The sequence below is a fragment of the Thrips palmi genome, unplaced genomic scaffold (assembly GCF_012932325.1).
Source record: "Thrips palmi isolate BJ-2018 unplaced genomic scaffold, TpBJ-2018v1 HiC_scaffold_18, whole genome shotgun sequence".
NCBI lineage: Eukaryota > Metazoa > Arthropoda > Insecta > Thysanoptera > Thripidae > Thrips > Thrips palmi.
The window spans coordinates 362,392-381,543 of record NW_023144627.1 but is presented as its reverse complement, the minus strand read 5'-3'; the positions used below and the strand labels follow the sequence as shown (position 1 = coordinate 381,543).

The 19,152-nt window shown below is 44.0% G+C and overlaps 2 protein-coding genes across 2 annotated transcripts in view; both read left to right on the top strand.

Annotated features, from left to right (window-relative positions):
- LOC117645446 overlaps nucleotides 1-19,152 on the top strand; it is a 175,436-nt gene that overhangs the window by 54,023 nt on the left and 102,261 nt on the right. The window lies entirely within an intron of this gene.
- LOC117645270 lies at nucleotides 2,578-17,386 on the top strand. The gene is made up of 5 exons (XM_034385337.1): nucleotides 2,578-2,608; nucleotides 3,373-3,472; nucleotides 12,974-13,132; nucleotides 15,522-15,742; nucleotides 17,272-17,386. Exons 2-5 carry the CDS (start codon nucleotides 3,380-3,382, stop codon nucleotides 17,285-17,287), a joined length of 489 nt encoding a protein of 162 aa, XP_034241228.1. The 5' UTR covers nucleotides 2,578-2,608; nucleotides 3,373-3,379; the 3' UTR covers nucleotides 17,288-17,386.

Sequence of the window (19,152 nt, the reverse complement as noted above, 5' to 3'; positions counted from 1 at the left end):
GACGCAGCACACGCCGGCGGCATCAGCCGTCCGCACGCGGCAGCGTCGTCGGCCCTGGCCGTGGTGGCGTTGACGGACACGTCGGTGGCGTCGGCCCCCGTCGCCCAAGCTATTGGTCGCGACGTAGGACACGCCGGCGGCGGGGGCGACACGATCGTTCAGGCACCTTGCCCGCCACGTTCGTCGGCACCCTCGGCGCACCGGTAGTCCGACGGCGACCCCTGACTGGTAGCCCAGGTGCACCTTGTGGTACGTCCTCGTATCTCCGGAACCGCTTGTCCTAGAGCGTCAGCGACCTCGGCGTTGGACTCCCCGTGTCCTGGGAACCTTGAGGACGCCATCGGGGACCACCTGGGTTAGGGTGGTCCACTTTTTTTAAAAGTTTCAAAAATTGAGGAGCGCCGTCCAGATTCTGAAAGAAGGTGTAAAATCATGAATTTTGATACAAATATGATAAGATTTGGACCATCCTTAGGGGTCCATCAACGCGCCTGAACTTTAAAGAAAAGTTGAAAATGTAGCGGTATACTAAAATCGATGCTGTTACGAGAGTCTTTGTCCGATTTTCGATTGCAAAACGGCGATCTTTTCAGAAAAGTGCGCTTTACTTGATGATGTACATAAAATGACGATCCGACGCATTCCCTATTTTCCAGGGGCGTACAATCCCGTTTTTACCCTCTAAATCCAACGTGTTCTTGCGTTTTGAAGGTGTTTGAGTCGTCCGATCGGATTTTTTGGGTCACCATTCGACGCGCCTGATCAAAACCTTTCGAAAAATGTCTCAGGCGTCAAAATCGGTTGGTTTGCCTACTGTACAGGAGCAAAAAACCACTGAAATTCGCTTATAAATTGCTTTTTTGGGATACGAAATATCTTGTTTGGCATTGGGTCGGATTTCTTGTGGTGCCATTTGACGTACCTGGTCAAAATCTTTCGATTACCGTTTCGAGCGCCTGAATCCAGAGGGTCGCGTATCCTACAGACGAATTTTTCGACATTCGACATTTTTTGCTTGTAGGGTCGGCAATCCACCGGATTTGTACACCCAGGACGGTAATTGGAAGTTTTTGACCAGGCGCGACAAATGGCACCACAAGAAATCCGACCCAATGCCAAACAGGATATTTCGTATCCCGAAAAAGCAATTTTTAAGCGAATTTCAGTGGTTTTTTGCTCCTGTACAGTAGGCAAACCAACCGATTTTGACGCCTGAAACATTTTTCGAAAGGTTTTGATCAGGCGCGTCGAATGGTGACCCAAAAAATCCGATCGGACGACTCAAACACCTTCAAAACGCAAGAACATGTTGGATTTAGAGGCTAAAAACGGGATTGTACGCCCCTGGAAAATAGGCAATGCGTCGGATCGTCATTTTATGTACATCATCAAGTAGAGCGCACTTTTCTGAAAAGATCGCCGTTTTGCAATCGAAAATCGGACAAAGACACTCGTAACAGCATCGATTTTAGTATACCGCTACATTTTCAACTTTTCTTTAAAGTTCAGGCGCGTTGATGGACCCCTAAGGATGGTCCAAATCTTATCATATTTGTATCAAAATTCATGATTTTACACCTACTTTCAGAATCTGGACGGCGCTCCTCAATTTTTGAAACTTTTAAAAAAAGTGGACCACCCTAACCTGGGTGGTGGCGACAACGGTGTTGAACCGTGTGGCGGCACAGCACCCACGTTCGTCGGCATCCTGGGCGCACCGAAGGTCCGACGACGACCGCTGACGGGTTCCTGGTAGTCTAGCACTACCTTAACACGATGCTGAAGTCAAAAGTCCCAGACACCCAAGTGGAACGCAGCCAGAGGCCGATGATGATTTTGGCCTCCAACTAAAAAGTTGCTTTGACGGACTCCTTGTGGTACGTCCTCGTATCTCCGGAACCGCTTGTCCTAGAGCGTCGGCGACCTCGGCGTTGGACTTCCCGTGTCCTGGGGACCTCGGGGACATCATCGGGGACCCCCAGGTCGCAAATCCATGGACCTCGGCGTCAAGGCCTTTGTTTCCAGACAGTATCTGGGAAATTTCCAGATATTATCTGGAAAATTTTATTTCCAGATATTATCTGGAAATGCCGTTTTTTTCCAGATATATATCTGGGATTTCACCATTTCCAGATATTATCTGGAAAAAGTAGACATTTCCAGACAATATCTGGAAAAAAACGGCCATTTCCAGACAATGTCTGGAAATGGCAAAAAATATCTGGAAATTTCCAGACATTGGTTTCACCGTGTATCGCTACTTTTCCTTGTTATTTCCAACAGTGTAGTCTAGGATCGAGGACGATCTCAGCAACGGATACCGCAAGAAGAACATGAACACCTTGAACAAAAACGTCCTTCACAAAAAACTGAAGAATTTTCACTTTTAAATATCTTAATGGATGATACTAATGAAATCCCACCATGAAACGCAAAAATTACAAGAACATGAAAAAAACTACTCGGAGCGGGCCAAAGTTGCGCATGTGTGCCGCAACATTTCCTGTTATTTGTCCATCTCTTCGTTGTCCGGGCGGCCAGTGCCACATCGGCACGGCATGGTCAAAACATCAAAGTGCACCGAGGAAGTCAACAGGCACCTCACTGGGTACATAAAGCTTACGACGAAAATTTTTACTTCGAGTTTAACATTAACTCATTCGTTCGCGAGGTTTGCTGAGGAAGAAAATAGCGCAGGTTTTGGCTCTGACCCCGGTTCAAGTCCCGAAGGCGCTACCCAAAAACGTTATTTTGATTTTTTTAGAGCTTTTTAGAGCACTGAGAGAAAAGTACGGAAAAAGTACGGAACATTTCTGGTCAATAATTTGCCTGGACCGTCCGTACTTGCCAACTACGGAACATTCCGTACTGTTTTTCCGTACCCATTTACATGGGTCCATATGGAGCGAGTACGGAACGTTCCGTCTCCGTACCTCCGTACTATATTTTTCTGTGCCATTTCCGCACAAAAGTACGGAATTTTTTACAGTGAGGGCGGTCTCTGTAGTGGTCACTAAAGTCCTTACGGATAGCGTGTTTGTAGGTTACGGATAGTTTTGTGCAGCCATATTACGGATCGCATTTTGTTTGTAATACGGATGTTTTTGTCCGTAATACAAAGATTTGGGAATCCGTATGTTACAACGAAATTATCTGTAAATTACGGACAACAAAACCTTTGTAATACGGACAAAAACATCCGTATTACAAACAAAATTCGATCCGTAATATGGCTGCACAAAACTATCCGAAACCTACAAACACGCTATCCGTAAGGACTTTGCTGTGTGGCCGATTTGAGTCGCCTTTTTACTGTAATTTCGAAACATTCGGAAACACCTTACTTTTTCATTTCATTTCTGTATGTTGTAGGTAAGCCATGACGACGCTGTGCTCTTCCTCCAAAGTAAGGGCACTTGTACTGTTGATGACTTTTCACCATGTTCGAAGCAGACAAATCAACACCCTTGCTGTACGTTCCGAAAATTGGTTCTCCCGTGACTACGTTTAATTGTAAAGCTGACAATAGTGGGATACTAAGGGAATGGAGAGAGCAACACAACAGTAGGTTTAGGAATGCATGTTTATTTTGTTGAGTGGAAACACCCTCGAACACTTTTTCCAACCCATGTATAAAATAGCTACATGGTAAGTGCAGGCCATACCGTGGATTGTTGTAACACACTTCGCGATGCTGCGCCTGTCACAAAAATCCACACTTGACGTTTGCAACCCCTTTGTCGTGCGGTGCACACTCTCAGTCTCGTATTGACTTTATATCTCTTGCCATAAGGTTTTTGGTGCAAACGCAAAATGTACTATTTGCTCTTTAGCTATGCACTATTTTGTTCATTGTCTTTAGTCCATTAAACCTGACTTTTTGTCATTTGCAATGTGCTTTTCAATTTCTACATGATCGATTGACAACCTTATCCTTATAACGATCAAAATTGTGCATAGTTAAAGAGAAAATAGTACATTTTACCTTTGCTCAACGTTATGGGAGGGTGATTCCGTGCGTAGAGGGTCATTTTGGATGTGCCAAATGTTTTTTTTTTTAAGTTCAACTTTAGGGGCTAAATTTGGTGTAGATGGCATACATAGTACCCCACAGTACCCCTCTGAGCGTGGCAGCGCTACAAGTTGACTTTTAATTTCACCCCCTATGAAATACGGCGGAATTTACAGAAATAATGACGGACTTTACAGATTACGGAATTTACAAAGCGAAATGTTTAGTCTCCTGACCCGCTGGGTTACAAGGTAGGTAGAAACTGTTGACGGTGTCATTTTGAGCATCCAAAATAGCGTTTTTCAGCGAAGGTTGTGGGAACTTTCTCCCTCAGATGGAGGAGCTACGGCCCGAAACGGAATTTACATCTATTTTTACACCCTTACCGTTTTGAACAATTCTGGCGGCCTGGAAGCGTCGTTTGACCGCCCCAGGTCCCGCGGGCACGGGCTTCTGAAAGCGTTTTTTTATGTTCTTTCGATCCCAAGTGGTCGCGAGGTTCTATAACGAAAAGGAACCCCAGTAGATCGTCAGTTGTGAAAGCAGCATAGGTCACATGGTCACACGGTGGACATTTCCTCATAGGCTGTTTCGGGTTCAACAAGTGATGATACAAAAGTCACCTGCCGTAATTTTGTGAAGAATAAGTCAGGGAAGAGAGTGAAATAGCTAGTTTTCTTTTGATGTGGCTGAGTCATACACACTAAACTTCTTACGGATACATCCTATCTGTATCACGGACATTTTTGTGCAATTGCAATTACGGATAGATTTTGCTTGTAATACGGATGAAATCATCCGTATTACAAAGAGTTTTACGTCCGTAACATACAGACGAAAATATCCGTGTGGTACGGACGTAAAACTCTTTGTAATACGGATGATTTCATCCGTATTACAAGCAAAATCTATCCGTAATTGCAATTGCACAAATATGTACATAGGATGTATCCGCAAGAAATTTAGTGTGTATACTACAGCATGGCAATGTTGCCTTATAGGTGTTGGTGACCATGACGGAACTTACAAAACGACACTTTAGCAGCTTACAAAACCCCAAAAAAATCAAAAGTTAGATTGACTTATCCACATGAGGACATGGTCTTCGTTTAGTAAAACAAATTTGAATTGCCGAAGCTACCAAATCACCCTCAGTTCAGGCTCAAGGCCCCGGTGACCTGAAATGACCCCCTACGCACGGAATCACCCGGGAGAGAAAATACTCCATATAAGGTAAAAAATCAATTGTGGGTCACGAATCAATTGTGGGTCATTTTTTTCGACGGGTCACCGCAGACCCGACAGAGATTGAATCGATTTGAATTTCGCGGTAGACCTTCCTCCAATCTTTCTTTGTCTTCCCAAATAGCGTGTATGTCCGAGCGACGACTGTAACAGCTCCTATCAGGCTGCAAAGGAAGGCCCTTCAAAAAGTCGTGAAAATGGCGCCCATCCAACGAGGCGAAAAATCGTGTGTTTTTCAAATTGCCACCGTGAAGCTATTACGAGATAAAATTGGACGCCCTTCCTGATTTAGATTCATAATAGGTCAGGGAACATAAATTTACCATAGTCTGGCCGAAATCATTCGATGCCATGGTGCGCGGGTGCTGGCAAAGTAGCGTTCGCTACCATGTCAGACCCATTATTTTAGACGAATTTTACGGTAGTTTTCCTGCTATTTTTTGTTTTCTGCGCTTCTGGATGACTGATGGATCACAGTAAATTTCATTTTTCTGCTGTCACATTTAGTACTACGATACAAAGGTTAGGTTAGGGTCATTCCATATAAGATTTACACGGATCTGGGCGACCATTGACGATTTCGACCAAATTTGGCACGAAGGTAGCCCTAGGGGTCAGGAACATGCCCATAAATTTTTAGGTCGATATCTCAAGTGGTTTGGTCAGAATCGGCATTTTAATTTTTTACTCTTAAAAAATTTGTAATTTCTTCAAAATGGCTCTAAAAGGCCATTTTTTGTCGGATTTTCATGCGGTAAAGCTATTCCGACGTAAAATGCGACGAGGAATCCGAATCTGCCCTCAGATTTGGTCTAGCGTGATTACCAGTGGAGTAAATTGCGAAAAACATGAAAATGAAGCCTTATTTCACGAGCCTGTCTACCCTAGTAGAATATCCAAATCTGCACTTCCGAACAAACTAAATTGTAGTTCATTTCATGAGCTTTCCATATCTGTATTCAAAAATAGTGGGTGTGGCCCTCCCTTAGGAGCTGTAGGCCGCAATAAACAACTCTGCACTCAAATTTTGACTAAATAAAATGCACATTTTTGAGCTTTGAAGCTCAGTGGTTTGAGCTACACTCGTGCCGCTTATACCATTCAAAAGGGAATTTTGAGACGAATCCAACGGTACCAATATGAGCCCGATCGGGTAAGTGGATCCCAAACTGCGCCCAAATGCCGCTAAAATTCAAAATTTGCACTAGATGTTTTTCCAATTAAGAAAGTAAGTAAACGGCAGCATTTTAACTTGTCAAATGTGTACTCATTTACTCAAAATTTCATAAGCTTTCGATTGGTATATAGAAAAAGTTGGGTTTCGTCCTCTAAACACAAGATTTCTCAATTTTACTGAAGCTATGCACGCGAATCGGCTCAGACGCCCCGTGCAGGTAGGCAGCCCATCCGGCGCGCAGGCTTTCCGTCTGTTTGGGGTTGTTTGGCTGTACCCGCCCCATCCCTCGCCGGGCCCCGCCCCACTCGCCCCTCTCCGGACCCCACCGCGCCCAACCCCCTCACCCCACCCCGCCCTACCCCGCCCCACCCCCACCCCGCCACCGCACTCCGCACCTTCAACTCACTTCGGCGTTTAGGCTTCCGCGTCCATCTCCCGGCCGGCAGTCTCTTGGAGTGTCTAGCTTTGTTGTTGCTTGTCGATATTGTTTTCAACAACATATAAAAATTTCAACTAGCGTACCTCGTCTGGAGACCAGCAGCAGGCAGTACCGTCATGGATCGAGGTATGTGTCTGTTTACACCTCTACTCCTAGGTTATGGTGTCTTTGTTGTTGTTTTGTCTCAGTGATTTTCTTTGCTTTTTTAGGCTCTTTCCATCTCATTGAATTTTAATAAGCTCTCTTTGGTCTTAAGGGGGGACCCTGGTGAAAAAATAGCCAAAATTCCAAAAAATAGTATTTTCAAAGTTCATAGATAAAAATGTGTATAGAAGGTTTCAGATTCAACAGGTTGAACACTCTTAAGCTAAGTGGGTAGTTTCTTTATCATTTGGAAGGAAATAACATTGAGATCAGTTGTCGTTGGCTTCTATGCTCAACTTCACAGCTTTGCTCAGTCGACAAAAAATTTTGTCGTAGAAAGACTTTCTGCGTTCCTGGTTGCTACGGAATCTTGATATCAGCCCTACTGTTTTTTAAACACACCTAAAAGCTTGAAAAAGGAGATTCTGTCACTAAAATTTGTCGACAAGTCATCACACTGTTAAAAATTATGTTGTGAATTTACGACGGAATATTTTCCGAAGGTTTTTGGGTATGTCCATAAGTGCACTGTAAATGTTTCTTTCCTACAGGAACTATCGTAGATCAACGGAAGTTCGTCGTTAGTTTACGAAGGTTCTAAGTAAGTTTACGAAGAAACATCGTCAATGTACAAAGAGTGTTGAAAATTTACGAAGGGCTAAGTAAATTTACGACGGGCTTCGTTAATCTACGACGGACCTTCGTGAATAAACAAAGAAACTGTTGGCAATTTTTTTGCCGAAGGATCGTCGTTAATTTCAGACGTATAATTACGAAGGTTCTCTGTATATTAACGAAGGTTCCCCTGTAAATTTACGAAGGATCTTTGTAGATTTACGAAGATGCCTCGTAAATTTCCATCATGATTGTGAAATCGACAGAGATCGTTTTAAAACTTAACGAAGGTTTTTGTAAATATGCGAAGAGCTTTGTAAATTAACGAAGGAACAGTTGGCAATTTTTTTGCCGAAGGATCCGTCGTTTATTCCGGACATAAATTTTTGCAGTGCAATGAACAGAGTACATGCAAGACGACTCATGTAGGTGACAACCAGGAACGTAGAAAGTCTTTCTACGACAAAATTTTTTGTCGACTGAGCAAAGCTGTGAAGTTGAGCATAGAAGCCAACGACAACTGATCTCAATGTTATTTCCTTCCAAATGATAAAGAAACTACCCACTTAGCTTAAGAGTGTTCAACCTGTTGAATCTGAAACCTTCTATACACATTTTTATCTATGAACTTTGAAAATACTATTTTTTGGAATTTTGGCTATTTTTTCACCAGGGTCCCCCCTTAAGACCAAAGAGAGCTTATTAAAATTCAATGAGATGGAAAGAGCCTAAAAAAGCAAAGAAAATCACTGAGACAAAACAACAACAAAGACACCATAACCTAGGAGTAGAGGTGTAAACAGACACATACCTCGATCCATGACGGTACTGCCTGCTGCTGGTCTCCAGACGAGGTACGCTAGTTGAAATTTTTATATGTTGTTGAAAACAATATCGACAAGCAACAACAAAGCTAGACACTCCAAGAGACTGCCGGCCGGGAGATGGACGCGGAAGCCTAAACGCCGAAGTGAGTTGAAGGTGCGGAGTGCGGTGGCGGGGTGGGGGTGGGGCGGGGTAGGGCGGGGTGGGGTGAGGGGGTTGGGCGCGGTGGGGTCCGGAGAGGGGCGAGTGGGGCGGGGCCCGGCGAGGGATGGGGCGGGTACAGCCAAACAACCCCAAACAGACGGAAAGCCTGCGCGCCGGATGGGCTGCCTACCTGCACGGGGCGTCTGAGCCGATTCGCGTGCATAGCTTCAGTAAAATTGAGAAATCTTGTGTTTAGAGGACGAAACCCAACTTTTTCTATATACCAATCGAAAGCTTATGAAATTTTGAGTAAATGAGTACACATTTGACAAGTTAAAATGCTGCCGTTTACTTACTTTCTTAATTGGAAAAACATCTAGTGCAAATTTTGAATTTTAGCGGCATTTGGGCGCAGTTTGGGATCCACTTACCCGATCGGGCTCATATTGGTACCGTTGGATTCGTCTCAAAATTCCCTTTTGAATGGTATAAGCGGCACGAGTGTAGCTCAAACCACTGAGCTTCAAAGCTCAAAAATGTGCATTTTATTTATTCAAAATTTGAGTGCAGAGTTGTTTATTGCGGCCTACAGCTCCTAAGGGAGGGCCACACCCACTATTTTTGAATACAGATCTGGAAAGCCCATGAAATGAACTACAATTTAGTCTGTTCGGAAGTGCAGATTTGGATTTTCTACTAGGGTAGACAGGCTCGTGAAATAAGGCTTCATTTTCATGTTTTTCGCAATTTACTCCACTGGTAATCACGCTAGACCAAATCTGAGGGCAGATTCGGATTCCTCGTCGCATTTTACGTCGGAATAGCTTTGCCGCATGAAAATCCGACAAAAAATGGCCTTTTAGAGCCATTTTGAAGAAATTACAAATTATTTAAGAGTAAAAAATTAAAATGCCGATTCTGACCAAACCACTTGAGATATCGACCTAAAAATTTATGGGCATGTTCCTGACCCCTAGGGCTACCTTCGTGCCAAATTTGGTCGAAATCGTCAATGGTCGCCCTGATCCGTGTAAATCTTATATGGAATGACCCGTTAAGCTTAGGCTACAGCCCCGGATGACAACGCTAGCTCTTCCAGTCTGCCATGCTATAAGGCTTTTTTGTTGGGGGGGGGCATTGCGGGGCTTACATAGCGCCCGGAAGGGGACCGCTCTCCAACTGCTGGCTAGGCACCCGTGGCCAGTCGCCAGTCCGGCCCTGTTAAAACGAGTCAAATTAATCCCTACAGACTAAATATTCTGACTGAAATAGATAATAAATTGTCACAATACCTCATGACAGGATGTGGTGTTGGATTGTCTACCACACCGGCGGCCCTACAATATGCACTACAAAAGTTTCATCTCTAATCCAGGACGTTTAACTCACATCTGTCTCAGAGTGAAATCAGCCTGTTTATATATTTTTCCTCTTTGAGTGAAAAACGTGTCTGCTTGGTTTATTGAGAACCAGGGACCTTTAAGGGAAGGTTCTGGTGAAAATGCTATTTTCTCCTAAATAGGTCCCACTGTGAAAATTAGTCAAAAATTTGATGTCTTCCCAAGTAATTAATAAAAGTTTTAATTGGGGACTCACATTCTATGCCCTGAACCCAGTCGCAGAGCCATTTTCTCCTATTTAGGCTGTAACTTTAAAAATCTTCTTGCGCATACTATTTTGTCGGAAAAGGTTGGCCTTGACATTTTTCACTTCTTCGATTCATTTTTAAAAGATGCCGGCATGCACAACTCAAAATGTAAATAACATTTTCATTCGCAAGCTTTCTAACCAATCATTTCACTATAATTGATCAAAAATGTACAAAATAGACAAATTTTAGGGACTTTTCAGCTTAAAAAGCTTACAGTTAATAGTATAATGTAAATTTTGAGCTATGCATGCCGGAATTTTTTGAAAATGAATCGAAGAAGTGAAAAATGTCAAGGTCAACCTTTTACGACAAAATAGTATGCGCAAGGAGATATTTTAAGATACAGCCAAAATAGGCTCAAAAAGACTCTTCGACTGGGTTCAGAGCCTGGGATGTGCCTTCAAAAATCAAATTTTAGTCTCCTCAAAGAAAGATTTTATATTCCGAACAAATTATGACACTGGGATCCATTTGGGAAATGGCAAGATTTTCACCAGAACCTCCCCTTAATAAATGAAAATAAGGAAATATCTTGCAAAAGTGGTCAATTTACAAGCAAAAAGACGAAATGGCCCACAATTGATGTGACCCACAATTGATTCATTGTGCTACAGATCCTGCAGTTTTCACGATTCCGAAAAATGAATTCAGAAGTGAATTTATCTCGTATTTAAGCAAATCATATCCAAATTTGAGCTTCTTACAATGCTGACCCACAACTGGTTCCAAAAATCAATTGTGGGCCAAAACAGACTATTTTTAAAACAGTCACAGCTTAGTAAATAAGGATGATAGACGGGGCTAATATGCTGCAAAACTTAGTCCAAGGACCATAGTTTAAGGCCGCACATGCACTTTTATCACCAGGTCAGATTTAAAGGCCATAATTTCGAATTTTCAAAAATGTGACCCACAATTGATTTTTTACCTTAGGTCTGAGAGTGCATAAAGTTTCCCAGACCCACTCTGGTGGGGTTTTTTATCGCTCAGCCAGCAACTTACCCTCGGTCACAAAGACCCACTCCCGAGGATGTGTTTCACTGTGGAGCTGCTCTATCAGGTACACAGGTACACTGCTAGAAACACACCACAAATCTACAAGAATTCCTGGTATCTTTTTATCGGGTATGGATTGTTCTTTAAAAGTACAGCAAATATTGTACAAAGCACAATGAAAAAGCAATGGGACTGTCATCAAGTGCAGTCGAACCCAGGACTCGCAATCCTCGTAAGGGAGGGTGGGGCACCTAGTGACAGGGGCACCTAGTGACACAGAGGTGCCCTGGCCACTCTATGGCACTTTCAGACAACTTGAGGTGGCTTATCTAAAGGTCGTGTGCTGTGGAATCATGTTCAAGTGAAAGTGAGACTTTGAACAAAATATTTTAGCCCCTAGAATAAAAGCAAAAAAATAATTACCCAAAATCACAGATTTTACGACTTTTTTACAAAATGTTTTCTCGTAATTCTTCCAGTACACGGCACTGCCGATCGTTCTGGCACTTTTAACCAATAATAAGGACCTTTAGTAAGTTGTTTTCGCTGAACCAGCTCAAACATATGATTTCATTTCTTTAATATCAAATTTTGAACGGAAATGAGCCCCCGGGGCAGGTAGTGACAGACACACTCTATTTACCGTATTTCAACGATTTAATGGTTTCAAAACATCGATTTGGCAACCGCGAAGTAAATTGTCACCGATTGTCACACAACGAAACATAAATGAGACTAATGTGTACGACAATTTCGTAGAACATTGAATTTGATTGGCACTGTAGTAAAATGCAGTTTCCTGGGGAATAATGGCGCCGTTCAGAATGGTTTGATATTCAAAAAGCTTAAAGAGTCTAAAACAGATAATTTTCAATAAGCTGGAGCGTCGCTCCATGCTGGTAATGTGAGTTATATGACCTGTCACCACACAGTAAAAAAAGATTCGCTGTTTTGGTGGTCGTTCTATATCCAATCTCACCGAAACGGGTACCCCTACAAACCCGGCGACGGTCTGTCACCAAAACGGTGACCTGCGTCACCAGGTGGTGTTCCGCCAGAGAGGTTAGGATGACCACAACAACTGTTTTTGAGCTGTTTGTGCATATTTGTGCGTGCCCGCCGGCAACGTTACGCTTTGATGAGTCACGCGAATGATAACTGACAGCCCCTGACTTGTTTTGTGTCCTATTTCACATTAATACGACGATTAAAAGTCGCTGGCGGGAGGGTGACTGCAGTGCCGTTCTGGTGAGGTGGCCGCTCCGGAACGGACCGAGCGCCACCGAAACTAGACCGAGCGTCGCCGAAACGAACAGAGGGCCGCCAGAACAGTTTGAGGGTGTTGCTGTTCTTGTAATATTCTCGTTTTGGCGCCCAGACGTCACCGAATCGGCGAATCTTTTTTTACTGTGCAGGTGCCCCGGGCTGGGGCACCAAGTGACAAGTGCAGAGGTCTGCGGGAAGCTATGTAAATAATAGAAATAGGTGTTGTCAAAACGCCACAACATGTTTTTGCGATCAAGGAAGGATAAAAGCAACCTTCTGAGGTGTAAGCACATTCATTTCTCGCACAGTATCGGAGTGAGTGCCAAAATCCAAAAAGTGTCACTAGGTGCCCCACCCTCCCTTACTTTCTTCTACAATTCTCGTTGTACTTTTGTTGAACTATTTACAGTCTTTCTTGCAGTGTATCGCAACCTCGGAACTTAGTGCTCTGCTCCGCAGGGCCCATACATCGCCTACGGCAATCGGTGGGACACGTGTCCATCAGAAAACGTGGAGCTGCCCGTCCGCCTGGGCCATTTCAACCCTCTTCGGCCGTACGACCCGCAGACGCTCTCAGGAGAAGTGACATACAAAGAAGACTTCGGGGACAATTACATTGTAATATAGATGCGGGCCGGCCAATAATTGCACTGTAAAAAATTTCCTCGTAAATTTGAAAACAATTTATGGGTAATTTCGTTACACGAATTACATGTAAATTTAAACACTAAACTTCTTACGGATACATCCTATCTGTATTACGGACATTTTTGTGCAATTGCAATTACGGATAGATTTTGCTTGTAATACGGAAGAAATCATCCGTATTACAAAGAGTTTTACGTCCGTAACATACAGACGAAAATATCCGTATGGTACGGACGTAAAACTCTTTGTAATACGGATGATTTCATCCGTATTACAAGCAAAATCTATTCGTAATTGCAATTGCACAAAAATGTCCGTAATACAGATAGGATGTATCCGTAAGAAGTTTAGTGTATGCAACGCTTTTTGTTTCTTAACAGACGGGCTCCGGATTCGTATCCCTCGCGTGATTTTACAAAAAGATACCTCATTTTGAGCTCAATCGAGTGCATAGAGGCCCGAGAAAGGTGATTTTTCAATTTTGATCAAATTATGTGAAAAGTTGTTAGAGAAACCATAGAATCTGAACCGTGCATGTTTCGGCCCAAATATTTTGGGGCCTTTCTTAGACCCACTAGGACGTCCTTTGGCCGAAAAAAAAGGAAATCGGAGATCGATCCACGATCGGACTTCTCCAAAAAAAAAAAAAAAGCCTCTGGCGGAGCGGAGCGCATGTACGATCAATTCTCACCCCGCGAGACCGCATCTCCAAAACAAGAGAAAAATTGGGTTTGGCTGAAAACGCTACAAAAAAAGTATCCACTTATATTTTAAAAACGTTAATCTCGGAAACGTTTTGAGCCTGTGAGTTGAAATTTGGCCTAAACACTTTCTAAATTCGTATATTATCGTAGTAACAGAACAGGTTAGCCCTATTGGACTTAGTATTTTGGGACTCGACTGAGAAAGTTAAATTATTGTGGAAGGTGGGGTCGAACATGGCGTCAAGAAAGGTGTAGGGCATCACTGCAGGAAATAACCACAACAAAAGTAAACAAATTTCTGGCAAATTTTTACCAGGAATTTAGTGTATTTTCCAAGTAAAACAATTGTTGTATAAAGTACAATGGAACCGGCATGACGAGTGCCGGGCAGTCCAGGGCTCGTTGTGGTTTGTACAATTCTCGTTGTACTTTCTACAAGGTAGGTTTACGCCAGACCACGTCTTGTCTTAACAGGCTTTGCGATGTCTCGCTGCTTGTTCCTCAAATCCGCGCCTGGCGTACCTACCTTGGCCTGCGGCGCTAGCCTGCCTTCGGCAGGCAATGTTGGTGATTTTTTTTATCTTGTTGCATGCTGGGGGGCTCCGCCCCCCAGACCCCCCTACATTCTAGACAGAGATGCCTCATCTACAGATAACACGATCTTGACCCTTGTAACTTTTTAACTTGCCGAGGCTGGGGCGCTCCGCCCCCCAGACGCCCCTTTCTCCAAGACAGGAGTGATCTATCTGCAGAAAAATCGATTTTTCGCCGTTTTTTATGTGTTTTTCGACTATAAAAACTGAACCAGTTGAGCCAGGATGGTGAAATTTCGCGTGTGCCGAACTAAGGACATACCTAAAAAGTGTACAAAATCTCACCAAAATCGGCCGAGCCGTTTAGGAGGAGTAGTGCGGACACACACGCACACACACACACGCACGCACGCAGACAGGAAAAACTTTTCAACCCCACCTGAGTAACTGGCTTCGCTATCGCTCAGCCAACAATCCCTGTTGTACTATAATTGTACAGTTTTTGTTGTACTTTTGTTGTACTATCCACACTCTTTCTTGCAGTGATTGCCACCCCATGCTTTTGACCAGGAAATTTGTTTGTTCCTGATCCGAGTAGATCTTGATGAGACCCTTTTAAGGAATGGTCGGAACGAAGGTCCAGAATGCTCGCATCGTCATCGGGAACTCCGTTGGGAATAGACGTGCCTCCTCGGGGACCTTCGAGGTGGACGATTCCATCCTGATGTGGCACCGCTCTGTCAACGGAGACCTTATAGTTAGAAGGATCCCCGTTTTTTTAAAAGACGGTTCTTGGTGCGGAGAGAATAAACAAGACTTTTCCGTAGTTTTTTCTCGTAGTGTGGAGTAATATGCTCCCCTTTGGCAAAACATCGCGAAACGTACCACCTTCACTGAAAAGCGGCATGACAAGAAATTCACACCAAAAATTGGCGTGAATTTTTGAGTCACGCCGGTTTTTGGCGTGACTTTTCTGTCATGCCGATTTTTGGCGTGACACTTTATTCACGCCCCTGCAGCGGCACGAGGTCACGCCAATAGATTTTCAGTGTTGGTGTAAAACCGTGTTGCGATAGTAAAGTCCGCATGTAAGCTTACACAGCTATGACGTTCTTTTTGCAGACAAGTGTTACCGTAGCCAAGCGATCGAACAATCAGTGGAAGGAAAACTTCTTCGTCGCGAAGTTCACCCGGATGGGATGCTCCGCAGTGCGCGACAACATTCCTAACCTGTTCCGCATCGTCGTCAAATATAATCCGGGAATGGGCAGCAAGAAGACCTGTTCCATACCGGCGGTGCGTATCACCCGTGACACGTTTCAGCGGCCGTTGGGAATAAGGGCGTAAGTCACATGGGAAACCCATTGAAAATAGGTTGTTCTGTCCGATGGCCATTCATTAGGGGCTCGAGCAAATCTGAGTGAGGGTCGATGGACATTCTAGCAAGCGCTAACAACAAGTACCCAACTGTCTACTAAGTACACACTCACAAATGCATGCTTGCAAGTACACACTTACAAACGCATGCTTGGTCAAGTACACACTTACAAATGCATGCTTGCAAGTACACACTTACAAACGCATTCTTGGTCAAGTACACTTACAAATGCATGCTTGCAAGTACACACTTACAAACGCATGCTTGACGCATGGAGTTATACGGCGTCAAGCATGCGTTTGTACCGTAAGCCGGGGCAATATCAGACAATTTCGGAGTGATGTAAGACGGAGTTTGGTTCGCGTAAGATTCACTCCGAGCCCGTTATTCGGCCACAAAGAGAGCCACTGCTGTAAAAAACTAATTACTCTCGATGGTACCATTTTTCGCCGTGAAGTTTGACAGGGATGAGTCATTAAATGCCACGAGCATTATAATTCTAACGATAAAATCATGCGTCTCATATTACCCCAAGTCCCCAGCATAAGGGTGTAGCCCGCCCTTCTATTCAAAAAATGGTAGGGGGATCACTGAAAATCTATCGGCGTGACTTCGTGCCGCTGCAGGGGCGGGAATAAAGTGTCGCGCCAAAAAACGGCAGGACCGTACACACTAAACTTCTTACGGATACACCCTATCTGTATTACGGACATTTTTGTGCAATTGCAATTACGGATAGATTTTGCTTGTAATACGGATGAAATCATCCGTATTACAGAGAGTTATACGTCCGTAACATACAGACGAAAATATCCGTATGGTACGGACGTAAAACTCTAAAACTATAGATTTTGCTTGTAATACGGATGAAATCATCTGTATTACAAGCAAAATCTATCCGTAATTGCAATTGCACAAAAATGTCCGTAATACAGATAGGATGTATCCGTAAGAAGTTTAGTGTGTATGTAACCCTGAGACAAGATATAACTTGATGCAAATCCCTCACCGCGAGTCGAGGGGTACTATTCAAAAGATTTCATTTGGGCGCCCCTGCTTCAGGAATCTCATAAGCAACGAAAGCAAATTTCACGAAGTTTGTCCATATGAATTGCTAAAGAGGATAAGCGGAACATTTTTCTGCGCGCACGATTGGTTTCTTTGATCTTCAGTCTGTGTGACTTAAATCACATACATATCATTTTCATTTGTAGCTGTTCCAAATGATCAAACTTGTATTCGCTTGCGTTGCAGATAAGACTCTTTAAACAGAAGCACCAATCTAATATGTTTTGAAAATGACCCATCGAAGTAGAGGATGACTGCCTGAAACAACACACTGCCCGCATTTGAGGTCTGCAGTCTGAGTTCTGTGTTTGTTGCAGTTGCCTATTCGGGCGCTTAAGGTCTGCTGAGTCCCAACAGCCCTGATGATGATGATGTGCAAAGTTAGAAGATTCCTTGAAATTGTCTGTTGTTCTGTTTTCTTCGCAGGGCCGCTTCACCCTAAATGATACAATTCATTGGATCTTACCTAACGTGCCGATCTTGCCCTATGGGCGCTACCAGTTTCAATTCGTGTCGCGAGTCGCGAATGACACCGACAGAGTTCACATGTGCGTGAAAGTGGACTGCGAAGTCATCCCGAAACCATAGAGATCGCCACCGTCGCTCGCTCAATTAAAGAAATTGGTCCATTCGCATTATTTATTTCAGTGGAAATTTTTCCGCCCTTACCCCTACAAACTGATGGCTCCTATGAACAAAGACAGATCTGCATCGCGTCCCGCCAACAAAGACAGAAGTGTTCTAGGGTGCGCCAACAAAGACAGATCTGCTTTTAGATTAGGAGCGCTTTCCTCTTTCTTCCTTCTTTACGCACATTAGGGTGCGTCGATATGCACGACTTTTCAGATGCAACTTTTGGATAGCACTCAAAAGTTTCGTTTTTTTGTGCTGATTCCATAAATGACCTCAGTTTTGCGATAGGACAACTCCTTCATGACCCTACCAGGCGTTTTCTGCCAAAAAGCGGAGTTTTTGTACTTTTTCTTGTTTTTTGGTTCCACATTCCATCCTAAACTGTCGGGGCGGCTGTTGCACGGTCGGATGGTCACCGCCTACACTAAATACAAGTTTTGCAGCTTGGCTGGACCACCGTACACCACACATATGTGTCCCAGAGCTCAATTTTCATACTTTTTTAACCACAATTTTTTAATTCTTCCCCCTTTTTTCAGCTTTTATGGAGGATTGTACTGACCAAGTCTGTCTATACTATGACCAGAGGTTTATAAAGGAGTGTAGGGGCACATAGAACGCAATGCAGTCGGTGGACGGGGGCTGGGTAGGGAGGGGGAGGAGGGAGGGGAGGTACAGGAAACAAATTCCCCAAAACGGCCCAAATAAGCTGCTCTTGCCGAGCGTCACTGTAATGAAAGGTCGGAAAGTGGGACATAAAATATTTTATCGTTCTAACTGACTAGACTTAATATAGAAAGACGTATTTTAGTGAAAAAAGTGCCACAGGACCATCCATGCGACACAGGGACGTCATTATTGAAAAAGAAGTGGTAAAAACGCCGAATTTATAGATCTTGACGCCCATGGCCTCTGCTGGTTGATGAATCCGCGGCTTTTCTCGATGCCTACTGGTTGAGGGGTAACAGGACAACACGTGATAACATGAGGGTCATCGAGCCAGGTGGGAACTCGAGATATTTGGCCTCAAAGTACACACTTTTCCAAAAAAAAAAATAAAAAAATCCACCAACAATGCTGTTTTTTGACAAATTCGAGCCCCTGGCTTCGGCTCTGCGGCAAACCCACAACTTTTATCGACGTCAACTCGTAAAGGGGTACAAGGACAACACGTTTCATTATTAGAAGCATTGAGACAGGTGCGGAACTAGTGATATTTGGCCCTATAGATTAGATACCTTCGAACCGAGCCTTTACAGCTCCCTAACCTAGGCCTCTGCCCTAAGTAGATACAGAGCCTCGCAAGTTTTGCGAGTAATACCTCAAGCTTCGATGCGTGATGCAGATTCCCTGTTTTTCTAAGAAGTTGCGACACAGGAAGCATACATACCTTTCACCATCACGGTTCCCGCTTGCGTCATGTCCATTGGTCCGAAGGTGCGAGGCGACCCTAGGCGGCGACCCCATACCAGTTGGGCCGCCTATACTACGTTTACACGAGAGAGCTAGCCTCGGTCAACTCGAGGGGTGGGGGAGTGGAGGGGGTAGGTCTCGAGCTAGCCGGGGTCAACTCACGCGCATGAACACGTAGGTGGGTCAACGAGTTAGACCCCTCGAGCTACCCTGGCTAACTCGTTGACCGAGGCTAACTCCAACGTGTAAACACCACACGGT